Here is a 26,512-nt window from a genome sequence, read left to right on the forward strand (position 1 = left end):
CTTTGCTGCATTACCCCCCTTCTCTCATTACCCACTTTCCTGTCAATTAACTATCAAATAAAGGCCACTAGCCAAAACAATCTTTTAAAAAATAAAATGTTAAAAATTAAAAACCCTCACTTAAAATTAAAGTTGTTTCACCCGATTGAGGGGTAGATGGGCCCAGGTGGGGGGAAAGAGGTGTGTGTGTGTTTTTGGCAGGTGGAGGGAAGGGGGTTGGGCGTTTGAATGGCAGGCAGTGGTGAGGGGTGCAAAAAACACCTGAACACTTTGATTACTAGTTTTTCCCCAAACCTTATCCTCAAGGCAAACTGACCTGCATGCTTCAGCAAAACCTTGTTAATCAAATGTTAATTAAAATCATGTGTGCTGAATTAGGGAAATGGCTAAAACTTGTAGGGCAGTGTGCCTGGTGCCGGTGCTGAAAAACACTGGATTCGATGTGGCATTTCAATCAATGAATGTTAATTGGCTAGAATTGAATGGTTGTTTGATGGTTGATCCAGCTTCTGTCGTTGACCTGAACCATACATGCAGCCTTTGTGATCATTATTCAACATTAAATTAACATCGTGTGCTATCTGGGTAGTTCTTCCCCAAACCTTGACGTCAATCAAACTGACCTGCGTTTTTTCAGTTCAGCAAAACCCCGTTAATCAGACGTCAATTAATATCATGTGTGTTGAATTAGGGAAATGCCTAAAACTTGTAGGGCCTGAAGGACCAGTGCTGAAACACACTGGATTCGACGTTGGCATTTCATTTATTTGATGTCAACCACAAAACAACATTGATTCAATGACACAGTTTCAACATTAGTTAATTGGCTAGAATTGAATGGTTGTTTTATAGTTGATCCACCATCAGTTGTCGACCTCAACCAAACATGCAACCTTTGTGATGATAATTCAACATTGAATTAACATATTTTCCAACAAGCCAACAGCGAAGCAGCTGTGTGTTTGGGACATCCCACTCATGTAAACGGTGGGGGTGGACCGCTCCACTCCTTGTAGTAAGTTGTAGATGTTTTTGTGTCAATATATCACACACACACAGTCAGTGAGAATTGTTATGAACAAGTAAGAAAATGTACAGAAAGGAATCACCACCGACTATCCTCTGCAGTGGTTAATTTAAATGTGATAACCCCCGCTCAGTAATAAAATGCTCTGACCCAGAGCGCTGATGAGGAGGAGAGGAGGGGAAGGGGTGCGGCAATACAGCTGACATTGATTCAATATTGATCAGATGTTGATCAGACATCAGCATTTCAGTCATTAGATTTCAACCACAAAACAACATTGATTCAATGACACAGTTTCAACATTGGTTACTTGGCTAGAGGTGGATGGTTGTTTGATGGTTGATCCACCGTCATTTGTCGTCTTCAACCAAAAATCAACCATTAATCAGACTTCGGCATTTCAGTGATCAGATTTCAACCACAAAACAACGTTGATTCAATGTCACAGTTTCAACAGTTTGATTGGATGATTGTTTGATGGTTGATCCACCGTCATTTGTCGACTTCAACCAAAAATCAACGATTCTAACTATTTTTCAACGTTGATTTAACATCATGTGCTATCTGGGTATATATATATATATATATATATATATATATATATATATATATATATATATATATATATGTGTGTGTGTGTGTGTGTGTGTGTGCGTGCATAATCATGCATAGCCTAATGTATATTATTCAGTATTAATGATTATTTATTTATGTTTGTATACTTATATAAAAGTATGTATTGATAAGACGAGAGCGGTCCATTAGGCGTCTGTCCTTTTATTATGTCTATGTGAGAAACGGCCCGATCTACAGAAGACGGGTCCTTCGAAGGCCACGAATATGGACCACCAGAAGAGAGAAGCTGTAGCCTCCGGCTAGCTGCCTAGCCTCCATCTCGGCGTTATGTTGCTTAGCAACCGTGACAACGTGAAGCACAGAGCAGCGAAGGAAAAAAAACGGACTCAGTTGTTTTTTACTCTTTATTTCTGTATTATTCTTCACCTTTTGTAATAAAGGTTGTTCCATAGTAAAAAGAAAATCTGTCTGATTCTAAAATGTTTAATGTATACAAGGGATATTATTCATTTTCAAATACTCTCCAGATCTCAGGTAGTAAGACATTACAGTTAAATAAACTATGTTTGAAGGCTTAACTTTAATCAGTCAAACCCATTTGCTCAGGAATAAATTAAATACTTTATTAATATCTACATGGCTTACCTGACTTCATATCTGTGTTTCACCTCCACTCATAGGGGAATACTAGCGGGAGTTTTTAAAACGATTTGCCGGGAGACACGGGTTCTCTCTCGGTGTATCGAACCTGGAGCGCCCGGCCAGCTGACAGCTTGCGAGTGAAGCTGGCTGTTAATGCAGCGGGAGAAGACATCTCCGAAAACGTCGGAGCAATATTGGAAGTAGGTGATTTATTAATGAACCGAGCAGATATTTCAGATCTACACATCTACATTCTCGCCTAAAAACATTGTAAAAAATAATTTTGTGTAATTTTAAGTGTAATACAGCAAAAATTATTTTGTCGCCATTGCTGCTTTTCTGAACACCCGCTTTAAAGGATGCAGAGCCTGAATTCGGACACAGCTATTTTTTGTTAGACTCCCCCTAGTGGTCTGGAGCACTTCCGTTTTCAACACTTTTTGTTTGCTGCATTTCATTCGGGGGTGTTTTCTTTTTTGTTTGCTGCATTTAATTCGGGGGTGTTTTCTAATTCGGGGGTGTTTTCTTTTTTGTTTGCTGCATTTAATTCGGGGGTGTTTTCTAATTCGGGGGTGTTTTCTTTTTTGTTTGCTGCATTTAATTCGGGGGTGTTTTCTAATTCGGGGATGTTTTCTTTTTTGTTTGCTGCATTTAATTCGGGGGTGTTTTCTAATTCGGGGGTGTTTTCTTTTTTGTTTGCTGCATTTGATTCGGGGGTGTGTCTTTTCTTTTGTTTGCATGTTTTCTCTTTTGCTGCGCATTTGCACCTGTCGGCCACCTTATTCAGGCGCTTTCACGGCTCCCCCACCAGAATTCTGAGGAATGCTGGTGGAGGCAGCTCCTCACTATTATTATTTATTTATTTTTACTTAGGGTCATATTTTCTAGTTCAACAATTAACGAAATATTGTACATCTAACATCTACGAATATAATTTGTAAAGTTTTCTCGTGGTTGAACTGAATATGACCCTTTGAGAGGGAGCTTTTTGTCCAGTTGGTGTTCGTGGCTGACCACTCAGTCAAGACGCTAACTGTCTTCTTTTATTTTTCAGATGAAAAGATGAGAGAAACAGAAGGGTAATGATCAGATTAGGAGTAGGTCATACCTATTTAAATGACATTTTATGTCTAATAGGGAGGGAAAATAATGATAAACGTGAAAGATGTGGAGAGAAAGAAAATGTAGAACATGTATTGAATTGTAAAACATATGAACCTGAAAGGGAGAAATTGAGAAGAATGGTTGGAAGGACAGGTCAATAATGGAGTCTTAAAGGAATATTTAGAAATGAAGGAAACATAGTGGATATTTACAGATTAAGGAAAGCATTATTTATTTATCTTCAGATTACAAAATTAAAAAAATAGATTTTAATAGATGTAAAGTAGTGCTGCTATACACTCGTGTATAGTAGGTGGCGGTATGCACCTTAAAGTTGCTGCGATCCGCCATAATGAAGAAGAAGAAGAAGAAGAAGAAGAAGAAGAAGAAGAAGAAGAATGCTCCTTTTTACAAAAACATGGAAAATTTCTCCACAGATCTGCCACCTTGCAGGTTCAAAGCTTCACCTGGGGACAGCGAAGAGAACTGCGGGGACATACTTTCATCAGGTAACACCCAGGGATAACATCCACACAGGAAATTTCTGTGTTTTTGAAACTGCTTCATTGTGTAAACTCGACCCCATTTTCTGAAACGGGATAAGTGATAATCCCGAGTAAATTATGGGGTAACTATGTGCACATCCTGGGTTTTCGGTTTCAAAAAGCCGTTCAGCCGTTATCCCGGGTGAAGGTAATCCTTACTTTGTCTTACTTTTTACTTGAGACCTAGCACGAGGAAAGTGTCAGAAGAATGTGATCACACCGCGATTAGATGGTTTATCGTAAGACATCTTGTGCGAAATTCTGTTCCCCTGTGAAAATTTGTTCCCTCTGTATCGGGAGTCAGAGAGATGGGTTTGACCACTTTCACGGCGCTTTTGATCAATTAATCAGTAAAACAACTCATATAATCATCTCAAGTTTCAGTTAAATTGGCATATAACAAAATTGTAAAATAAATAAATAAATAGGTCTTGTGTGGAGCTTTTCTTCAGGGCCGGCCCAACCCTCCATGGGGCCCTAAGCGAAATTTGGTTTTGGGGCCCTTTAGTTCTGCTAACAATGTGGACTGGGTGCAATCAGCAGTCCGATCATTAGATCATTCACATTCCTGCTATAAACTTATTGCATCTCTGGCAGTGCTGTTTACATTATATACATGTATAACACATTTATTGGCCAACTGATTTATCGACCAGTCGATTTCTGGGTGCTGATTTCCTTAATTTTGGGGGATTGAGATTGGCCGATACTTACATGTGAAGCTGATCTTTTCCCTAATCTTAACTTCGTCAGCAAAGGTTTAAAGATCAGCCTCTGTCCTTTTCTGCTCTGCAGTCAGAGGTTTGACTGACAGACCAGCCCACCAGGTCAGGTCTGCATGTTTACAGTTAACAATATTCACCCCATTGTTGCCAACTCACTGACTGTTTTGCTATATTTAGACATTTAAGACAAAAAAATCATATCAGCCAAAGTCACAATCGGCTGATCTAGGCCTGACACAATAAACAATAAATCAATTAATTGCACGATAAATTAAACCTATCGACATAATTTTAATTATCGGCTTTATCGTCTCTTCCTGCCCTTTTTTCCTTTCTGACACTGAATGAAAAAAAGTGAAACCTCCTGTGCTCTCCACTGACCTTCCCTTCCTCATTTCCTTAGTGTAATGTCCAGCGCACACTATGCGAGTTTTCGGCCGACTGTCGGCCCATTTTCAAAACCTGAGACCACACATTAGCCGACAGAAATCCGGTATAATGGTTCGATCGGGTTCTCGTGCCGTGAGGGGTCCAGCCACATGGGCACAAAATAATGGCTACAAGTCCAGTTAATTTATTTTAAAACCAGGCATTAATCAATGCTTTACTAGAATATACCTGTGACCCATGTGGCTAGAGTCAACGTAAAGTCCTGACTGAATGAAAATCATTATAACCTATTTTTGTCACGTTAACGAAGAAAAGCTGAAAAGTTACCAGGATTATCAACTGCGGTAGCAATTTGGCTCCAACTCCTCCCCTTGTCATTTCTATCTTCTTTGTACGAAATGTTGAATAAATAATATTGTTGTTTCCACATATTATCTCCAATGTCCACTGGACTTCGGGTCAGCTGTTTGGAATTCCCCTCCGTAATTTCCCCTCAGAAAGCACAAGGAGAATCTGCACGTTCTGATTGGCTACCTGTCACATTCAACAGGCTGCATTAAGCTCCCAGTCGGGGAAAACCCCTGATTTAGATCAGGAGGATCTAAATCACACTACATGATGATCGGTTATGAAATCACCAGCGATAATATTAGAACAGCCAACATTCTAAGATTGTCGTAAGGGGAAAATAGGGGCAAAAAAACGTGAAGTGTGAACTACAGCATTAGGTGGTCGGATGTGCCCATCTTCTCTATTTAAATCTAGTGATTACTGAAGGGCAATACAGACTTCATAATCTGCACTCTTTTGGTTGAATGGAGTATTTATTTCCACTTTGGCTTCAGTTTTTATTCAAGTACGTTTTTTGTTAATGGAGACAGAATCCATTTTATTTTTGTTTTTGGTTGTTTAGTTTATCAGTTCCAGTGTTATGTGTTCTTTTGAAAATAAAGTGTATCTAGCTATGGCAGGAAATCGCATGCATTATTACGTCATTTCCATTAAATCGGTGTCAAAAGGTCTTGAAACAATATTATCGTTTATCACAATAATTTTTAGACAATTAATCGCTCAGCAAAATTTGTTATCGTGACAGGCCTAGGCGGGTCAGGCTTTTTAAAGATCGGTAACCAGGGATGGGCCAGAAAACTGCAATTGGTGCAGCCCTACACACATATTCATGACATTCTACGATTAAATAAATTTCTCGTAAGTGTTACTCCACTAGGTAAAAATGTAATTTATACCAGGTGAGTCTTTCTCTCCTGAGAATGTGGATTGGTACTGGACTGATTCTGAGCCTTCAAATGATTTTAACAGAAGTTTCACATAACTTGGAAAAATAATGTTTTAGCCACAAAATGATTATGCTCAGCAGCAAACAACATATCCACAACTACAGCATAGAGCAGCAGCTCATCGATGTAGCAGCTATGTAGCCTGACGTAAAAACATTTTGCTAGACAATGTCAAACATTGAGACGTTTTAATTATTGTTATCAAACGTTATCAAACACGGATACCTCAGAAATGTACACCGCCAACCATGAGAATCAACTCATTTAAAGTTTAAACTCAGTTTCACACAAACACAAAGACGCTAGCATAAATGTTTGTCTGTTGAACTGGACCGTTCACGCTAATTTTCTATTAGCAGCTTTACAAATCTTTTACATTACATTACATTACCAAGGCACATTAAAACAAACCTTTATCTTGGCTTTTTTTCTATTCTTCCTCTTTCTTTTCTCCCTCCCTGAAGGATAAGTCCTTTTTTGAGACATTGTTTTGCTTACTTAACTTCTGACCAGAGCTTTGGACGTTTGGATGCTCTGCACGTTGCACGGCAGCTCAAATTACCGGCGAAGCGTGCGGTATACCTACCGCGGCCACCAGGGGGCACCAAGAGCATTTTTTTTTTTTCTTTTCATCCATAAAATAATAATTCCTACATTATCAAATATATATCATTGTAAAAACAAATCACTTCATGGTGAAATTGTGTTTTTGATATTATAGTGACAGAAATTATAACAAAAGAAAAAAATGAGCTCCACTGGGCCCCTTAGTGGCCTTGGTGCCCTAAGCAGCTGCTTAGTTTGCTTATGCCTTGCTTATGCTGAAAATGTGCCATATCAATAAAATTACCTTTACCTTTAAATATGGTAACATTTGCTCATTATTTGCCAAAGTTACTTGGGGGTGGGGGAAGAGACTAAATATTTTAGCTCCCTGAAATAACCTGTTTCCCTGTTCAACACTCTTTGGAGGGTGTTACACTGAGAGGTGTGGTGTAGAAGGAAAAAATCAGCAAACTTGTCTGTACAATAATCAAAGCTGGTTTATAGGCCTCCAGCATAGTTCACACACAATTCAAAATGGCAGCTTTCCCAACAGTCAGTCTCTTTGCTACATCCAGCAGTCCACCTGTATACTGGTTATCCCCACCTTATCAATTTACCCCCAGCCAATCAAACTCCAGCCATCACTGCTATCTCCATAAAACAACTGGGTTTGAGGCAGGCCTCAAGATGGCAGCTGCAATGACACACCCACAAGGTAACAAACATTTCACAGACAAAGGATCATATACACACTCCAGAATTCAAACATTACAAAAAACCTTATTGTTTCTTAACAAAGGGGGAACAGGTTATTTCAGGCAGCTAACATATTTGGTTCCCCCTCTTAACTCTGGAAAATAAAGAGCAAATGTTTTCAAACTTGCAGGATTTATTGTTGTTGATGAGAGGAAGAAGCAGAGTTAGTTTCTGAAAAAATAATTTGTTCCCATGTTATGGAGGGGAAACTGATTATTTCATACGGCTGAAATATTGGTTCTCCCTTCATAACTTTGGCACATAAAGAACAAATGTTTACAAATTCTCAATTATTGTTATGTGTGATAGTATGATTGAGTAGGCCTGTCACGATAAATTCTGCTAAGTGATTAATTCTTAAAAATTATTGCGATAAACAATAATATTGTTTTTACCTTTTTACACTGATTTAATGGAAATGACATAATAATCCAAGCCATATCCTGCCAAAAATAGATAAGTTATTTTCAAAAGAACACTAAACACTGGAACTGGTAAACAAAACAACCAAAAACAAAACTAAAATGAACTCTGTCTACGTTAACAAAAAATGTACTTGAATAAAAACTAAACAACATAAAGCCAAAGTGGAAATAATAACTACATTCAACCAAAAGAGCATCCTTCAATAGATTTAGATTGAAAAGATGGGCATATCCAACCACCTCATGCAATAGTTCACTCCTCCCTTATGCCCAGTTCATACTACAAGATTTTCTTGGCCTGATTTTCCCCTTACGGCAATCGTAGAATGTTTAAAGTTCTAACATTGTCACTTGCGATTTCGTAACTGATCATCCTGTAGTGTGTCGTGTTACGAATGATCGGGTCCAGTCGTAGAACCTCGTGGCCGCTCCGATCTAAATCAGGGGTTTTGCCTGACAGAGAGCGAGAACGCAGCCTGTTGAATGTAGCCAATCAGAAAGCGCGGATTCACCTCTGTGCTTCCTGCGGGGAAAGCACGAGGATGGTGGGGGAGGAGGGGAATCCCAAACAGCTGACGGCACAACCCAGAGTGCAGCGGACATCAGAGATGATATGTGGAAATAACATTAATGTTTATTCAACATTTTGTGCAAAGAATATCCACTTCCTCATTTCTTGAGCATATTACACTAAAGAAATTTGAAAGGGAGGGTCAGTGGAGAGCACAGAAGTTCAGCCTTTTTTTTCATCCAGTGTCATCAATAGAAAGGGAAAAAAAGGCAGGAAGAAACATAAAGCCGATGAATTAAAATGAGGTTGATAACTTTCATTCATCATGCAATTAATTGATGTATTGTTTATTGCGACAGGCCTATGATTGAGACACCGAAAATTAACTAGAAATTTATTTTATCCAGTAATCTGTCATATTTGACATTAGAACGGGATTTTCCAGAAAGCTTACACTCTCCTCTTTTCAGGAAGCTTAATCTTTGTGCCCTGCCATCAGCCAGCTTCCATCCTCTGCTATCCGTAATGAAAAATCATAGATACACACAAAATTGTGTTTGGTGACTGACTTTTATTTGTCAGGCGTAAGTGACAAAAGTTGGAAAAAGACAGATTCTCTTGGCAATTTAAAAAACAACACAAAAATGGTAAGACCACCACACAAGATCTTGTTTATTTATTGTACCATTTTGTTAGCTGCCGATTAAACTGAAAGTTACAACCTTGACATGATTATACGAGTTGTTTTACCAAGAAATCGATTAGAAGCACAGTGGAGATGGTCAGATCAATCGGATCCGCCTCTCTGGCTGCAGTGTGCACTCCCGGCACAGGGGGAACAGATTTCCACAGGGGAACAGGATTTTGCACAAGAACTGATTAATATATTTGGAGCGTTACAGTCTTTAGCCACAGACAATTTATCTCGATTAAACTTAACGCAAAATGTTGTTTTCTTTTCAGATCCAGGGTTTCCCCTAGGCCTGGTGGCCCGCCATGCTTTGTTAGCCCCACTGCCAGGCTAAGCCTTTCTTGTTTGTGTTTTTAGGTAAAACACAAACAAGAAAGCCGGATTCCAAGTGTCTCTGTTGCTCTGAGCGATTCACTAGCGGCAGATTTATTCCTAAAATATAGATAATAGATTTATAATTTATGCATTTAAAGCCGGATCAATCACACCGCTGGCGCCTCTGCGCTCTGGTTGTGTAACTCTACGTGAACTGCAGGAATAACTTGTTCACATGCATGTAGTCGTGCTTTCAGAGGTGCGTTGAGCGAGCAGTGAGAATGATTTATATTTGTGAACAAAGAATTTTGTGCGGCTTTTCCATCTCAACACGCTGCCCAGCGCCCGGCTCTGCCTGCACTGATAAACTTTATCTATGTATTCTGGTTGGCCGGTGTATTAGTTAACGAACTAGCGCTAACCTGATCATGCAGGTTCAGCCTGGTGAGGAGCTTTCGCGCTCTCCTGTCTGTAACGCATCGCGCTGATTTTATATTATTATATTATTATTTTTAGTATTATTTTTCCGGTTACACAATGCATCAAACCGTATCAAATGCTTTGTCCACTTAGTCAGATAGAGTTAATGTGCGCGGCCGTGCAGAGAGATCTGAGAAACTCGTCCCATAAACTCAACCAACCAGAATAGTTTCTGTGACACTTATTAAAAACTCAACAGAAACTAAATGAAAGAACTACGAAAACCACATTAGCAGCATTGAATTAAATCTCTTGTTTGTTCATCTCTGCGTAGTGCAGCAGATTACCTCAATCATGCAGGGCCAGTCCAAGGCTGTATGAGGCCTTGAGCAGAATTTGATTTAGGGGCCCCTTTTGTTGCTAAATACATCAGCACCTTTAACAGATGTGTTGGGAGTAGTTTAATTAGCCAACCTAAAAAGCAATCAGTTATAGTTACAATTTACTAAATTGTTTTTGTGAACAAACAGCTCAAACTTAAAGATTAAACTCAGAGCATCAGATTGTAGCTAGGGTAACAAAACAATCTAACTATGAATATTGTTCTTTAAACTTTTACAAAGTAAACTTGCCAGCTCCTTAAAATCTTACATTTAAATGTTAAACAATTTAAAATATTTTAATTTATGTAATTTGGATCAAAGTTAAAATTGAAAATTGATTTGTAAATTGAATCAAATTTAGCAGCATTGATTATATTAATAAACAAGTGTTATATTCTTGTATCTGTGGTCTGTGTTAAAATTTTAGCATTTATAGGGCCCCTGAAGCCCTGGGGGGCCTGATGGCGCTGCTGACATAATTTGGATTAAACAAAAGTGCAAATAATTGATATTCATTTTAACTGTATATTTTGATTTGTTGTTTTTAAGACTAATTGTGGGTTTAAGTGGTGTTTCACTGGCGGTGTTTCCCCGTAACATATAATTACCCACTAATATTTTTAAATTTCCTGTCAACCTAACATCTTTTAATACAAAACACGGTGCCAAAACCTTGGCACCCTGACCACCGGGCTTAGCAAGGTTTCGGGGGAAACCCTGAGATCTTTTCTTTGGATTTTGTTAGTGGCGTTTTTGGCATAAACTTGTATGAGAATTGCTCAGACTGGATGCACAGACGGAGAAGAATGAAGATGATATGGGTTTTGATTAGAGATGTGCCAATCAGGTTTTTTCCTCCCGATACCGATACCAATCACCCATGAGGGCCGATCACCGATACCGATCACATAATTATTATTATTATTATTTTTTTTATCATAAACACTACCGGTTACATTATGTGGAAGAAGGAACCATGAATTCACCTTAATTTAGACAAAAACTTGTTTTTAATAACTTTTTTCAAGAAGAAAACTAAACAAAACAGGCATTGTGCAAATTGTACTGCTATTGATATGCTATCTTTAACAGACTGATAACATATGAAGGCTCTAAATAATGCAAAGAGCCAAAATAAAACCTCTCAACATTGCCAAAAAAATTCAAGTATAAAACTTAACATTCAAAGGCAAAAACAGGTTCCATTACAATAAACAATCCAGAGTTACTGAATGAAAACTTCCTGATAGCATGGCGGCTAGCTGATTACTGCTAGCTCTGATTGGCTGTTTCTGACTGAGCGGAGTAATTATGCAGATCAGGGAGGAGATAGATTATTTTTTTTAGAGATTATTAATACGTATGTAAAATTGATTTTTTTAGGTTAGATGCTGCAGCTTTAATCAGAGGTTCGGTGTGAGTCACTACCAGGTGGAGCAGAAGCGAAGCTCCGTCTGTCAAATATTACTACCTGTAGCGTAGCAGCGGTTCAACAGGAGAGCAGAACCAGCGTCTTACATCGCAGCTCGAAGACTTAAATAATTTTGCGGGTTATTTGTTTAGCTTTCTGACCGTCATGCTAATCCGGGTGAGTGTTTGTAGCTGTGCGCTGCTTTACCTGCTATCTGATCCTCCGTATGTCTTTTTTACTGCAGTGAGCCTCGATGTAGCCAAACTCCGTCAAGTATGTCATTGTTTTTATGTCGTATTAGCTTCGTTGTGTTGATGCATTTTGACCTGCTTCAATTTTCCACCGCAACACGCAAACTTCCCCATTCATTCAGTGCGTTATAGTTCCACATCGCTTAGGATTTGTTGCTGCGCGTTTGAAGAGTGTTAGACAAACAGAAAACGAGAGGTAGATGGAAGTTGTTCTGAGGAGACAGTGGTCAGACGTAGGAGATGGAGGACTTTCAAATAATACTGAAGCTTAGAAATGAGGAAGAACAGACCAAAATAAGCCCAAAATTTTGTGGTCTACCGAAATAAAATAAAAAATAGGGAAGTAGATATGGTGAAAGTGTTGAGATTGTCCACTTTTCCACTTTTATTGGTTCTATTTAATCTTGCAGTGAGTTTTCTTGTGTGGCCCCCTGCAGATCAGATTAAGCTGTATGCGGCCCCTAAACCAAAATGAGTTTGACACCCCTGGTATAAATTGTTGCTCAAATAGTATAGTTTATCCGACACTCTATGAATGCATCACTAGTCCCTCCCCCCTCCCAACCTGAAAATGTTCTACCAATCACGCTGCAAGGAGAAAACAAACAACATGGTGATGGCAAGAGTTTGAGCTGTGAATGAGACAGTAACTGAAGAGGAATCAGATGAACTAGTCTAGTTCCAAAGAGAAACGGCGCTCGATCAATAATTTGGCAGTGGTTTGGATTTTTTATGGAGGATGTCGAACAAAATGAAGTAATTTGCAAGACATGTTATAAAACTATTGCCACAAAAGGCTGTGCCACAAATTTATTTCGCCCCCTAATCAGACTATTCTTTTACACGCTGTTCATAGCCGCGCTGCCGCGGCAGAACTGGTCCGTTAAAGTGAAACCTGGAGATGTAGGTAGGATTCATTAGAGTTAAGCCATGGGGAAAATAACTCAAAACTACTTATTCTTTTTTTTCTCGCTCTCGTGTCGGCTTTACGATACACATAGACTTGTTGTCGTTGCCATAACAACTGACAACAACTCAACTTTTTTTATCAGGATTCGGCACCAAGAACACTCAAACTTTACCCCCTCTAGAACAAGAACATTCAGTTCGTTAGTTTTATGCTTTTAGACTTGATGTGTATTTTGCTTTTATTAAGTAATCACTGTTGTAGATTAGCCACCGCTGCTATTAGCCAAACTAACACAGCGGTGGTTGATTAGCTAATTTAAACACCTGCTTTACTGATGATCTGTCAGTTTGTGTGTAGGTCGCTTTTTTTATTTTTAACCCTTGTATGTAGAAATGGGGTCCAACCTACCCCACACACGTAAAACTTGTATCATTTGCCATAGTTCTCTACGTTTGCCTCAGTCCTCGCACGCACAAGGGTTAAACTGAACCAAAACACACCTCCTCATATCTATTTAAGTTTGTCAAAGTCAAGCAAGCAACTGACCTACTTCCCTCTCCCTCGGGAAGTAGGTCAGATTATTTCTATAGTTTAAATAACATTGGAGCTCATTTAAGAATATCTTGATATATATCATGTATTGTGATATAGCAAAAATATATCAGGATATTAGATTTTCCTCATATCCCCCAGCCCTACTCCAACATAGTTCCTAGAGATGAACTGACAGTGAGGCTTTTGCCCTATTTGCTGGTCAATATTGTGTGTACATGATTTGTTTATTTATTTTGATACACAGCAGACTGATGGTGTTCGATAAAAGTGTGTGGTAGAAATTTACTGTTTTAAAGATTGGGTTTTGAACACAAAGGTAGTGATGGCCAAATGAAGTCTCATGAAGCAGTGAACCTTTCCAGCCCTTTGCTTTCCAAAAAGGTTCGTTACTCGATGCTTCATTCATTGCTCATTAGTGACATCTGCTGGTGAAACTGTAACAGTCTTGTCACTCAATTGGATCATACTTCCAAAAATTACTAAATGCAATATTGTCACAAAGTTTTCATCAAACTCATGTTTAGTAACAGGATAATCATGAAACCATATTTAATTGTCATATGTTTTAATTATTACAATTATTTGCAACCAATCTAATCCTGGTTTATGTTGAACGTTAGTGGTTGTGTTGGGTTTTCTTTTATGTCATAGATGGATTTGACAATAAAGACAATTGATGTTTTAATGTCTTGAGAGTGCAGTGTCTGTTGGGGCGTTCACTTTTTCTTGGATTTCTAATTGGCTCTGATCCCTCATATTTGGCTACATGTTGAATTTTAGTTCTGCAACAAGTTTAAATCTGTTTCTGCTGTGCAAGACTGATATATCTTTGCTAATCAGACTACAAATAATAGTGGAACTTTGCAGAAGGTGAGAAATTGGGAGGTGGAGGGTTAATTATTGTTATCTAAGAAGAATTTTATTGTGAGGATAATCTCAAAGTATTCTCAGATGTCACATTTTCCTCTTGCTGGCTCCATTTCAGACAATCAAGTTTATTTGTGTAGCAGGTTTCAGCAACAATGCAGTTCAAAGAGATTTACATCATAAAATCACAAAAATATAGTTATTAAAAAACAACATATTCTACAATTGAGAAAACCATTAACAAACATTTTGATGAGTGCCATCATCAATACACATCGAATATGTTGGTCAATGTTCATTTTATTTGGCCACTGAAGACAAATATCATCCTCTGATGAGACCAAATGGACAACAACCCATGACACAGCAAGGCTCATCGTGCTTTTATTTTGAAAACTGACGCAAAATGAAGCAGTCACGTGACCCATGCAATGCGAGGCCTCGTTTGTTGCCAGTCACGTGGTTTTCAGCAAGACGACACAAGACTAGAAGCGGGGCGTCAGCGGCCACGCCCCCTTTTAACTCGGTACAAGCCTCGAAGACCTGAGTGAAGTTGGCCCCCCCACCTTCTTCAAATCAGACAAAAATGGTGTCAAACGTTTGTGCTACGTTTGTGCTGGTTTGTGCAGCAAAAATTTTCATTTGTGCCGCTATCATTTTAAAGATATAAAGAGATGTTTCTAGAGGTCATCCAAGGTCAACCAGCCCCCCCCACCTTCTTCAAATCAGGCAAAATGGGTGTCAATCAACTCGGCTATGTTTGTGCTGGTTTGTGCAGCAAAAATTTTCGTTTGTGCTGCTTTGGCTTTGAAGATATTAATGAAAGTGCAAAGGTCAACCAGCCCCCCCACTTTCTTCAAATCGGACAAAAATGGTGTCAAACGTTTGTGCTACGTTTGTGCTGGTTTGTGCAGCAAAAATTTTCGTTTGTGCCGCTATCATTTTAAAGATATAAAGAGATGTTTCTAGAGGTCATCCAAGGTCAACCAGCCCCCCCACTTTCTTCAAATCGGACAAAAATGGTGTCAAACGTTTGTGCTACCTTTGTGCTGGTTTGTGCAGCAAAAATTTTCGTTTGTGCCGCTATCATTTTAAAGATATAAAGAGATGTTTCTAAAGGTCATCCAAGGTCAACCAGCCCCCCCACCTTCTTCAAATCAGGCAAAATGGGTGTCAATCAACTCGGCTATGTTTGTGCTGGTTTGTGCAGCAAAAATTTTCGTTTGTGCTGCTTTGGCTTTGAAGATATTAATGAAAGTGTAAAGGTCAAAAGGTCAACCAGCACCCCCACTTTCTTCAAATCAGGCAAAATGGGTGTCAATCAACTTGGCTACGTTTGTGCTGGTTTGTGCAGCAAAAATTTTCATTTGTGCTGCTTTGGCTTTGAAGATATTAAAAGAAAAGTTTCTAGAGGTCATCCAAGGTCAGTGAACACCTGTTCATGGTGAAACTGTGAATTTCATTTAAATTATAAGTTGCTAACCTATGAACATGAATAATTAAATTTGAACCTGGAAGAAATTCATTTCATACTAGGTCTTATTTAGAATGAACAGGTAGGTACAACCATAGACATAATATAAGAATAGACCCTCATGGACCGCTCTCGCCTATTGCCGCTGACAAGATTTAGGGCAGCCATCTTGGAGCGGTACACCACTCCACTCAGCGTTATGTGTCTGGCAGGCACATAACATAATGTATTTAATCGATCATAACACACTTTTTTGTTGCTGGAAACCTTATTCAAACATCTATCAAAGCAACATTTATAAACAATTGTATTTTTTTAAATATTTTTTTATTTCCATTGATACATACATAGTTCAGTCTATTTAAATATGCTTAGTGGGGAAAACAATAGAATAGGAATAGAATATTCTGATGTTGATGCATTATGAGCATTTTACAAACCACACAGCCGTTCATAATTTATTTAATAAATTATACATATTCATATGACTATACAAACACAAATAAATAATGATTAATAATGACGCAAATAAATAATGATTAATAGGGTCTAACCCTACCTACTCTTATATTATGTGTATGGGTACCACACCTCTCAAAACAATCTCGGTGACCTGTATCGTAGCTTCTGATCACTAGAGGGTGCTATTAGACAAACTGTACATTTGAAATACAAAAAATAAGAATAAAACCAAACATGTGCTTGGCATTTACTCAGCCATTTTGTGCTTAATGTTATGATCAAGAGCAATCATCAACACTTCTTCATTCTAAATAAGACCTAGTATGAAATGAATTTCTTCCAGGTTCAAATTTAATTATTCATGTTCATAGGTTAGCAACTTATAATTTAAATGAAATTCACAGTTTCACCATGAACAGGTGTTCATTGACCTTGGATGACCTCTAGAAACTTTTCTTTTAATATCTTCAAAGCCAAAGCAGCACAAATGAAAATTTTTGCTGCACAAACCAGCACAAACGTAGCACAAACGTTTGACACCAATTTTGTCCGATTTGAAAGTGGGGGGGCTGGTTGACCTTTTGACCTTTGCACTTTCATTAATATCTTCAAAGCCAAAGCAGCACAAACGAAAATTTTTGCTGCACAAACCAGCACAAACCAGCACAAACATAGCCGAGTTGATTGACACCCATTTTGCCTGATTTGAAGAAAGTGGGGGGTGCTGGTTGACCTTTTGACCTTTACACTTTCATTAATATTTTCAAAGCCAAAGTAGCACAAACGAAAATTTTTGCTGCACAAACCAGCACAAACGTAGCCGAGTTGATTGACACCCATTTTGCCTGATTTGAAGAAGGTGGGGGGGTTGGTTGACCTTGGATGACCTCTAGAATCATCTCTTTATATCTTTAAAATGATAGCGGCACAAACGAAAATTTTTGCTGCACAAACCAGCACAAACGTAGCAGAAACGTTTGACACCAATTTTGTCCGATTTGAAGAAAGTGGGGGGGCTGGTTGACCTTTTGACCTTTGCACTTTCATTAATATCTTCAAAGCCAAAGCAGCACAAACGAAAATTTTTGCTGCACAAACCAGCACAAACATAGCCGAGTTGACTGACACCCATTTTGCCTGATTTGAAGAAGGTGGGGGGGCTGGTTGACCTTGGATGACCTCTAGAAACATCTCTTTATATCTTTAAAATGATAGCGGCACAAATGAAAATTTTTGCTGCACAAACGTAGCACAAACGTTTGACACCATTTTTGTCTGATTTGAAGAAGGTGGGGGGGCCAACTTCACTCAGGTGCCTCGAAGCCTGGGTTCAGATGGTCCATCAGCACAAAGGAAAGTCTTGCAAGATATGTTGTTAAATGCTTCTCTGGCAGATTTATTGGTTGACATATGGTGGCCGACAGGCACAAACTCGCAGCAAACAAAAAACAAAAGCAACAGAAAAGTGCTGAAAATTAAAAATGGAATAACAGAAAATGGCAGCAAAAACCATCAATCAACAAAACAAATGCAAACAAAAAATGCTACCCCCACAAATAAAATGATGCAATCATGAATAAAATGCTGCAACCGCAAAAAACACTGTAATCACAGGAAAAAGTGGAGGCTAATGCAACTACAAACTCATTCCACAAAATATAAGTGCTCCAGACCTGTAGGGGGAGTCAAACAAAGAACAAATATCACATTTTGTAGAGCAGTGTTTCCCAACTCTTGTCCTCAAGGCACACTGCCCTACATGTTTTAAATGCTTCCCTGCTTCAATGCGCCTCATTCAGCTGACTGTAGTTCAAACACCTGTTAATTGAAATCACCTGGGGTGAATCAAGGAAACACCTAAAACATGCAGGCAGTGATGCTGGAGGACCAGGGTTGAGAAACACTGGCGTAGAGGCCCGTTTGAGTACATTTGTCCGAACCAGCAAACAATTAATTTAATCATAATAACTTCACCCAGAAAACCTGACTTTGCTTTGTATGCAAAGCTAAAGTTGGCCTCTGATTGTAGCTTCCAATTTGGTAAATGACTAAAGGGCTGGTCCACTCAATTTTACACAACCTTGAGTGTCTGCTGTTGCTTAAAAACTGCAAGACACTTTAACCGTGACTAGAATATTGTGGCAGTTTTTAATGTAAGTGTGGCTGAAAAGAAAATGATTCCAATAACAGCAGAAGTAAGGGAGCTCAACATCTGGCTTTCTGCAATCTAACCAATGTTTTGTCTTTACTTTTTAAATTAAAGTTTCTGGAATGTTTTTTTTCACACCCTAAATAATTTGCTTTTTAAATCTTTAACTAATCCGGTTTTGCCCCTGATTTTAGCTCCACATGCTCTCTGTCCTGCAAAAGGCTCGAGGTTGGACATCACACCACCTGCATCCCAGTGTCCTTCAACCCGTTGGGGAGGTCAGACAGTTCTCTGCTAATCACACATTTACATTCACATAATGATGTTGGTCTTTAACAGTTTTGCTTTCTCAAGGTAAAATGCAACATACAACTACTATTTAAAACCAAAATCACACTTTGATGTTTAAGCTCCACATATGGGCTTAGATACATCCATTTACTCTAAATAGAATTATTTGTGCTAAGAAATTTGGGGGCTATGTTTATGACAAAGCCTGTCACAATAAGCAATAAATCAGTTAATCATGAGATAAATTAAAACAAACTCAATTATTCCCATTTGTATGATTTATCGTTTTTCTCTTTTCTGTCACTTTTTCTAATGAAAACTGGCTGACTAAAATCTTCAAGCTGGTGCACTGACATCAACTAGCCCTTTTTTGAAGGACAATTTTGTGTACAGAGACTTCATAATTCTTTTTGCTATTTCAATTGGTTTATTAATTTTAGATATTTAAAATATCTTCTGGTTCCAGCGTCAAATGTTCATTAGAGTTGAAAGATTATACATTTTTGAGAATGTGTTCTTGCTTTATTATGCCATCAGAATTTTATAAACAATAATATCGTTTATTGCAATAATTTCTGGGACAGTTTATCGTCTGGCAAAATTTCTAGGTTTGTGTCAGGAAACCAAGCAGTTTAACCCTTGTGTTTACAAATGGGGTCCTACTGACCCCACACCCGTATCACTTGTATCGTTTGCCTCAGTCCTCGCACGCACAAGGGTTAAATAAGCTTCTGCTGTGGTTTTATGTCATTTTGGCTGTGTTCACACTGCCGTCTTACGTGACCCAATTCTGATTTTTTTCTTTTTAAAGTGACCTGTATTTGATCTTTTCATGACAGTCTGAACAACACAGATCAGATTCTTTTCGAATGCGACCCATGCCAAGTAGATATCCGATACATAGGTCACATTTGAATTGGATAACGTCCAGTTTGCATCCAACCAACCTGAACATTATGCATACTACAGAATAGTAAAAAGCCACTATTCTGTATGCTGATATGCGCAAGCGGGAAGAAAAACAACAACTATGGCTGACTGTAATGAGGATTAGGTTGTTAATATGCTGGCTGCAGACAGACAACTTCAAAGTCGTAAGCTGAGCATTTGAATGGGAAAATGCGAAAATCCAGCGATTTTGAAGAAAAAATCATCAGAATTGGTTAAGCTACATAAAAAATAGGTACTTTATAGTACAAACCACAGGGTGAAAATAGCAATATAAATGATTTTATTATTATATATTATTTTTCCATGTCGATAGGTGAGGCTCTGCCTCACCTGCCTCCCCTGACCGCACGTCACTGACAGAAACACAGATCATGACAGTCAGATTTATTAAATGATAATTTACAATCTATGCTGGTCACCTGTCAAAATATCAAACACAACAAAAACTCAAGTCTCTCAAACGTTTAATGGTCTTAATTAGTAGCCAATAAACACATTTTTATTCTGCTGCAGCATTCTGGAATAACAGATTTCTATTAATAGAGTGGATCTGACATTCCAGCACCAGAAACAGCAGCACTCCAGAGGTCAAATTTACTCTGCACCAAGGCTGTTGATGCTCATTATTTGCTGTAAGTTTTTCAAAGCTACATCCTCTTAGATATACATCATCAAAGTCATTCGATATAGAATGTGATCACCAAGTAAATAAGTCAGTAGATCACATAGTTTCTTTAAAGAAAAACTGTGCAAAGAGCCATTCCTAACTGTAGATCCATGTTCAAGCACACAAGACCAAGCAGAATTCTGGTTTGATTTCATTATGTTGCAGCATTTAAAAATGATCTGTGAAAACCTTAAAAAAGTGACTAGTAAAAATATTGATTTCAACTAAAATCAAACAAGTACACAATAGTAAATGAACACAGAAAAACTTTTTTATGAAATATTAAAAAGAGCCTGATTATATTTAAATCCAATGATAAGTGTTTTTACTATAACAATTTGAATCTCTTAGAGCTATTTTCATTGTAGAACTTTAAATTATTCAATTTAAAGTTAAAGCAGAGTTTGAGTAATCTGGGAGAATGAGGTCTGAGCATGATTTGCTTTCAGTTTTATTATAGGCTCTGGACAATCTGATCACAAATAACATTTCAACCAGAATTCCTGCATAAAATAATTGATCAGCTTTATTAATAAAGCACTTTAACATCAGCCACAACTGAAACAAAGTGCTGAACATGAGAGAGAATTCAACAGATGTGGCTTCTGTGGATTTCTCGGACATTGGCTTTGACCCAACAGCAATTCAAGGACACCATGTATGGAGGGACCTAAACTAATTGTTGGTGTAAATGTGGTGTCAGCTCATTTGACTGCAGTGACTTTTCAACAGGATTCCAAAGGGGCTTCTAGTGGACCGCTGAGTGTTTACAACAACAGTGAGTGCCTCACGGTATTATTCAAACCCCATGAATATTTATTTAGACAAAATCTAAATAGAGCAATGTTACACTGATCTAGAGTGATAGGGTAATGTAACATGTATTGTAAAGTTTGAGGAAAATAATGGTTTATTTAATGAATTAAAAAATAAAAATCTGAAAAGGTGGAGTGTTTATGCTTAGCCCACGAGTCAATAGCTAATACTTCTGCTAATTGTAGTTACACCTGAAATTCTTTTGGGAGTCTATTTCTACCAGCTTTGCACAGCTAGAGATGTGTCTAATAACTGCTTTAAAATAAAAAAGGTTGTCTCACCCAGTTAGCTTTTTACACTACACTGATAAACAGGCTAAAACATATTCACACATGAATGTTCTCCTTATTGCAGGTTCTTCATGCTCATGAGTCAGTTGAGCATGAAGAACTCAACTGAGTTCTTCACTATGACATAGTGAAGCATAGGTGCTTCACTATGGGTGCGTTCACACTGCAGCCTGAAGTGACCCAATTCCGATTTTTTTACGTAATGCGATCTGTATCCGATCTTTTCATGGCAGTGTGAACAGCACAGGTCGGATTCTTTTTCGAATGTGACCCGTATCCGATACGTATCCAATTCAAATGCGACCTAACGTCCAGGTCGCATTCATCCGAACTGAACGTCACTGATACTCAACAAATCTCACTATTCTGTGTCCTGATACGTGCAAGAGGGAAGAAAAACAACAACTATGACAGACAATATGAGGATTAAGTTGTTAATGTGCTGCTCCGGCCGGACAACAACTTCAAATATGTAAGCTAAGCTCCACCGTTAGCCTCCATGTTTACTTCCACGAACACTGAGCACTTCTTCTTTTTATGGCGGTTGGCAGAACACTGAGAACGTTGACGCTATTGCGCCCTCTACTGCGCATGCGGGACACTTTCAGGTCGTTTGCCCGTTCACACTGCAGAACGCATACAGGTCGCATTTACTGGCAGTGTGAACGGCCCCGGCAAAAAAATCGGAATTGCCAAAAAATCGGAATTGCCAAAAAATCGGAATTGGGTCACTTCAGGCTGCAGTGTGAATGCACCCTATGTCATAGGTGATGTAGTGAAGCACCTATGTCAGCCTGACATAGGTGATCCTACAAAAAATACTGTACCATCTTGACCACTGACCACTTCTAGTCTTTCCATTCTGGACAGTCCACTCGTTTGTAAAAGACTTTGTCTCCAGTTTCGTATCACTCATCTGTGGACTGCAGCTTTTTGCCTATACTTTCTTAACATTCTGCTTCTATAAAAGCTTTTCTTTCAGCATTTATGACTGAAATGTGCTTGGTAACCCATTCACTCTTAGTGGTGCCCTCTAGAGCTGGGGCTTTGTCTATTAATACAGAGGACAGGTTGGGATTCTGCCTGAACACCAGCTGATGTGAGTTGTATCCACAGACGCTTAGCATAGAGTTCTTTGGCATCAGGACCCAGTCCATGGCAGTGCTCCAGTCACATCCAGTACTTGCTTTGACTTTCATTAGGATCTCAGTCAGAGTTTGATTATGGTGCTCAAACAGTCCAATACTTCATTGGCTGTAAGCAGGTGTTGTCTTAATGTCAGTATTAAAGTTCTCAACCATGTTCTTCATTATTAAGCTCACTACCATTGGCACTGAATAACTTTTGTGGCGGGCCATGCACACTAATCCAATCACGAGTAAAGCGTGCAAGTATTTCAGAAGACGTCTTGGTTAAGACTAGGGATGCACCGTTTGCAGTTTTTTGGCTGATCGCCGATTACTGATCTTTAAAAAGCCTAAACTGCTGTGTCAGATTTTGGCCAATGCCAATTATTTTGTCTGAAATGTTGCTAAATATAACAAGAAAGTTGCTGAGTTGGCAACAGTAATATTGCAGTTAATGCAGTTAATATTGTTAACTGCAGACATGCTGGTCTATCAGTCAAACATCTGTCACAGACGAGGACAGTGGTTGATTATTAAGAGTTTTGCTGAGGTAGATTAGAGTGGGGGGTAAGATTTATTTCATATGTTTTAGTCTTCTTTCTTTCCTTTCATTTATTTTGTTTGTATTTCCTTTTTAATTCATGTAAAGCTCTTTGAATTGCCTTGTTGCTGAAATAGTGCTGTATAAATAAAATTACCTTACCTTACGTGTAAGAATCGGGCGATCCCCATCTCCAGAGGAGTTAAGCAAGGAGAGTAAATGAGTTTTCATTTTAATATAAATACATAAACTTTTATGCAACCTTTCAAATAAAATGACCATGTTTATTAATACAAAACAAGCAATAATGATATAAACAGTGACGTATAAAATGTTGAGTAATTATGTTCAGATTTGCATAAACATTAGCTCATATGTTGCTGAAATCTAAGAATCTAATGTTTCCCGTCTCTGACGTCTATTTATTTAAATGCAAAATTAATCTACTCAAGTAAGAGTAGCAATTGCAATATTGTTCCAGTAAAAGTAAAACATTCAGTACAGTAAAACTACTTGTATAAGTACCTTTTTTCCCAAAAAAGTTACTCAAGAAAATGGAACCAGTACTACCCATTTTTGAACATGGGTAAAAATTAGTGTTCTTGTTAACAAGCTTAATCTGATATATTGGCATCAGCTAGTTATCAATTAGCTAACATTACCTGCATCGACCAGCATTAATCAACTCTCTTGGTTAGTTTGGGTTAAAAAAAACTGAGCAAAGTTCTTTGCCTTTTGCTAGTTTGCTGCCATGATTCCAACACACAATGCGGGAGTTTCTATTATATGGAATCGAGATATGAATAATAGAAATTTGGACAGCTTCCATTCCAGCTGGCATAGCTAACTCTGTTGGCGGGCAACGCCCCCAATGCCTCCCCTTTCTGCCGGGCCTGCCCATCTCCCAAAATTAAAAAAAATCAGCAGGATAAATCGGTGCACCCCTAGTTCAGACGCTATCAGCACTGAAACAACTGAGACTTTACTCAAAATCAATGGAATGTTAGCAGGTTCCCCTTCAGTTTCTATACTACACTTTGTGTTGCCAGTTTTAGCAGATATCTTTACCTTTTTGATGGCATAGTAGACAACTTTTCTACCTCCATTCTTGAAGGGCCTGTGACTTTGTGTTTCTGTCTCTTTTTTGATCTTTTCGTTTTTAACATAGTACTGTAGATGTCTAGCCACTCTTGTCCACAAACTGTCCTAGTGCAAGCAGTGTCTACTATTGCTGAGCCCAAACACTGTATCATGAACATTTGTGGGTCATTCTTTGGTGTATGGAGTTCTATTGTGGGTGATGTGCTACTTGGGAAAGATTCAACTGTTTTTGTCTTTGTCTCGATTAACTTTTTTTTATTATCTTAGAATACTCTCACCGGCCACTTTATTAGGTGCACCTTGCTAGTACTGGGTTGGACCCACTTTTGCCTTCAGAACTGCCTTAATCTTTTGTGCATAGATTCAACAAGGTACTAGAAACAGAGAGTTTGGTCCATATTGACATGATGGCATCATGCAGTTGCTGCAGATTTGTTGATGTGAATGATGTGAATCTCCTGTTCCACCAGATCCCAAAGGTTCTCTAGTGCAGTCGTCCTCAACCCCTGTGCCGCAGACTGGTACTGGTCCATGGATCAATTAGTACCCGGCCCTACAAGAAATAATTAAATATTTCCGTTTCATATATTATCTGAGTCTGGAGGATCTTTTATTTTGAAAATTATTTAACTGGATTCTCTCAGTTACATCTTATGTGCCAACATTGAGCCCACAAGCAGCAAAATGAGTAAGAAACAGATCAGGTGTCTTTGGAAAGTTTCTTTGCGAAGGGGAAAAGGCCAAGAGAAGAGACAGGAGAATGGATTTATCCCGGTAGGTGATTCCCACATTCCAAGCCCGCTCTGCATGATATGCGACGAGGCAATTAAGCTTCAAACTGCTTCGCCACTTAGAGACCAAGCACCGTGTGCATAAGCAACACTTCGGGTGTCATTGTCTCCCCTAACTCACAGATGGGACCATCTTTGCAGAGAAAAAGTTCAGGGCGAAAAAGTTAAGGGCTCCCATTGATTAGTCGTTGTCGTGAGTTAAAATTTTCATCAAAGTAAAATGTTTGTTTTTGTGGTGTATCTGTATCTTATTTTGAAGGGATGTGTAAATGATACCATAGTGACCAGAGTCAGAGAGCATTAGGGCAGTGGTAGAGAAGAGAGGAGAGGAGTACAGCTTCGGCCGATTTTTCCAAACCTCTGTGGCCACAGAACTGATTAAAGTACAACAGGTTCAATCGAATTGTGTGTCCAGCCACACGGCAGGACCAACACACCACACATTAACCAATTTAACTCACGAACATCCCGATTTCAGAAGAAAATCCCATAAAACCCTCCGATAAACAAACACGGATGACGATGTAGAAGCAAAAATAAGTTTTGGACTTATTTTAAGCGAGTTAGTCAGTGTCAAGCCTTGGTTGAATGAACAGCCTTGTCGTTATAACCTATTTATGTCACATTAATGATGGATAGCTGAAAAGTTACCGGGTTTATAAATTACTGTAGCAATTTTGCTCCAACTCCTCTCCTTATCACTTCTGTTGATATTTCTTGTACGAAATGCAGAATAAACATTCATGTTGTTCCCACCAGACTCTCGGTTGCACCATGTCAGCTGTTTGGGATTCCCCATCCATGCTTACGTCACCGTGCTTTCTGATTGGCTACCTGTCACATCAACAGGCTGCATTCTCGCTCCCAATCAGGGAAAACCCCACATGCTGAGATAATCAGGCCAAGACAATCCAACATATTGAATGTGCCCGATTTTAGATCGGAGCAGTAACACACCACACACTGCAGGATGATCGGCTACAATTATCACAAACGACACTCGTGGAACGCGGAATGTTCTAAGATTATTGTAAGGGGAAAATTGGGGCAAAAAAATTTAAATTGTGCCATGTGAACTAAGCTTTAGCGGGCACACTAACATGAAGAACCCACCGACTTCTCTGACGGTTCATCCCATCCCTCAGGCCGCAGTAAAATTGCCAAGCCTTAACCAGTCCGCGGTGATGAAAAGGTCACCACTGGTCTATTGGATTGAGATCTGGTGAATGTGGATTCAGTGAACTCATTGTCGTGTTCAAGAAACCAGTCTGAGATGATTCTGAGACGATTCGCACTTGATGACATTGTGTGTTATCCTACTGGATCCTAATGGTACACTGTGGTCATAAAGGGATGGACATGGTCAGCAACAACACTCAGGTAGGCTGTGGCATTGGCACGATGCTCAATTGGTACTAATGGGCCCAAAGTGTGGCAGGAAAATATCCCCCACACCATTGCACCACCATCACCAGCCTAAACTGTTGATAGACAGCAGGATGAA

At 38.8% G+C, this 26,512-nt stretch overlaps 1 protein-coding gene across 3 annotated transcripts in view; it reads left to right on the plus strand.

Moving 5' to 3' along the window:
- The first annotated feature begins 3,677 nt into the window (after positions 1-3,677).
- Positions 3,678-26,512, plus strand: part of fxn (frataxin) — a 43,579-nt gene continuing 20,744 nt past the window's right edge. The window contains exons 1-2 of one of the 3 annotated variants that reach the window (XM_088009180.1): positions 3,678-3,858; positions 18,628-18,711. In XM_088009180.1, the coding sequence (XP_087865306.1) occupies positions 3,748-3,858; positions 18,628-18,711 (195 nt within the window). In that variant the 5' untranslated portion in view covers positions 3,678-3,747. The remainder of the gene's footprint in view (positions 3,859-18,627; positions 18,712-26,512) is intronic. The other 2 variants (XM_088009178.1, XM_088009179.1) reach the window with 2 other exon arrangements.

This window comes from Poecilia mexicana, unplaced genomic scaffold, assembly GCF_051168715.1.
Source record: "Poecilia mexicana isolate PSO_F unplaced genomic scaffold, ASM5116871v1 scaffold_9, whole genome shotgun sequence".
NCBI classification, from domain to species: domain Eukaryota; kingdom Metazoa; phylum Chordata; class Actinopteri; order Cyprinodontiformes; family Poeciliidae; genus Poecilia; species Poecilia mexicana.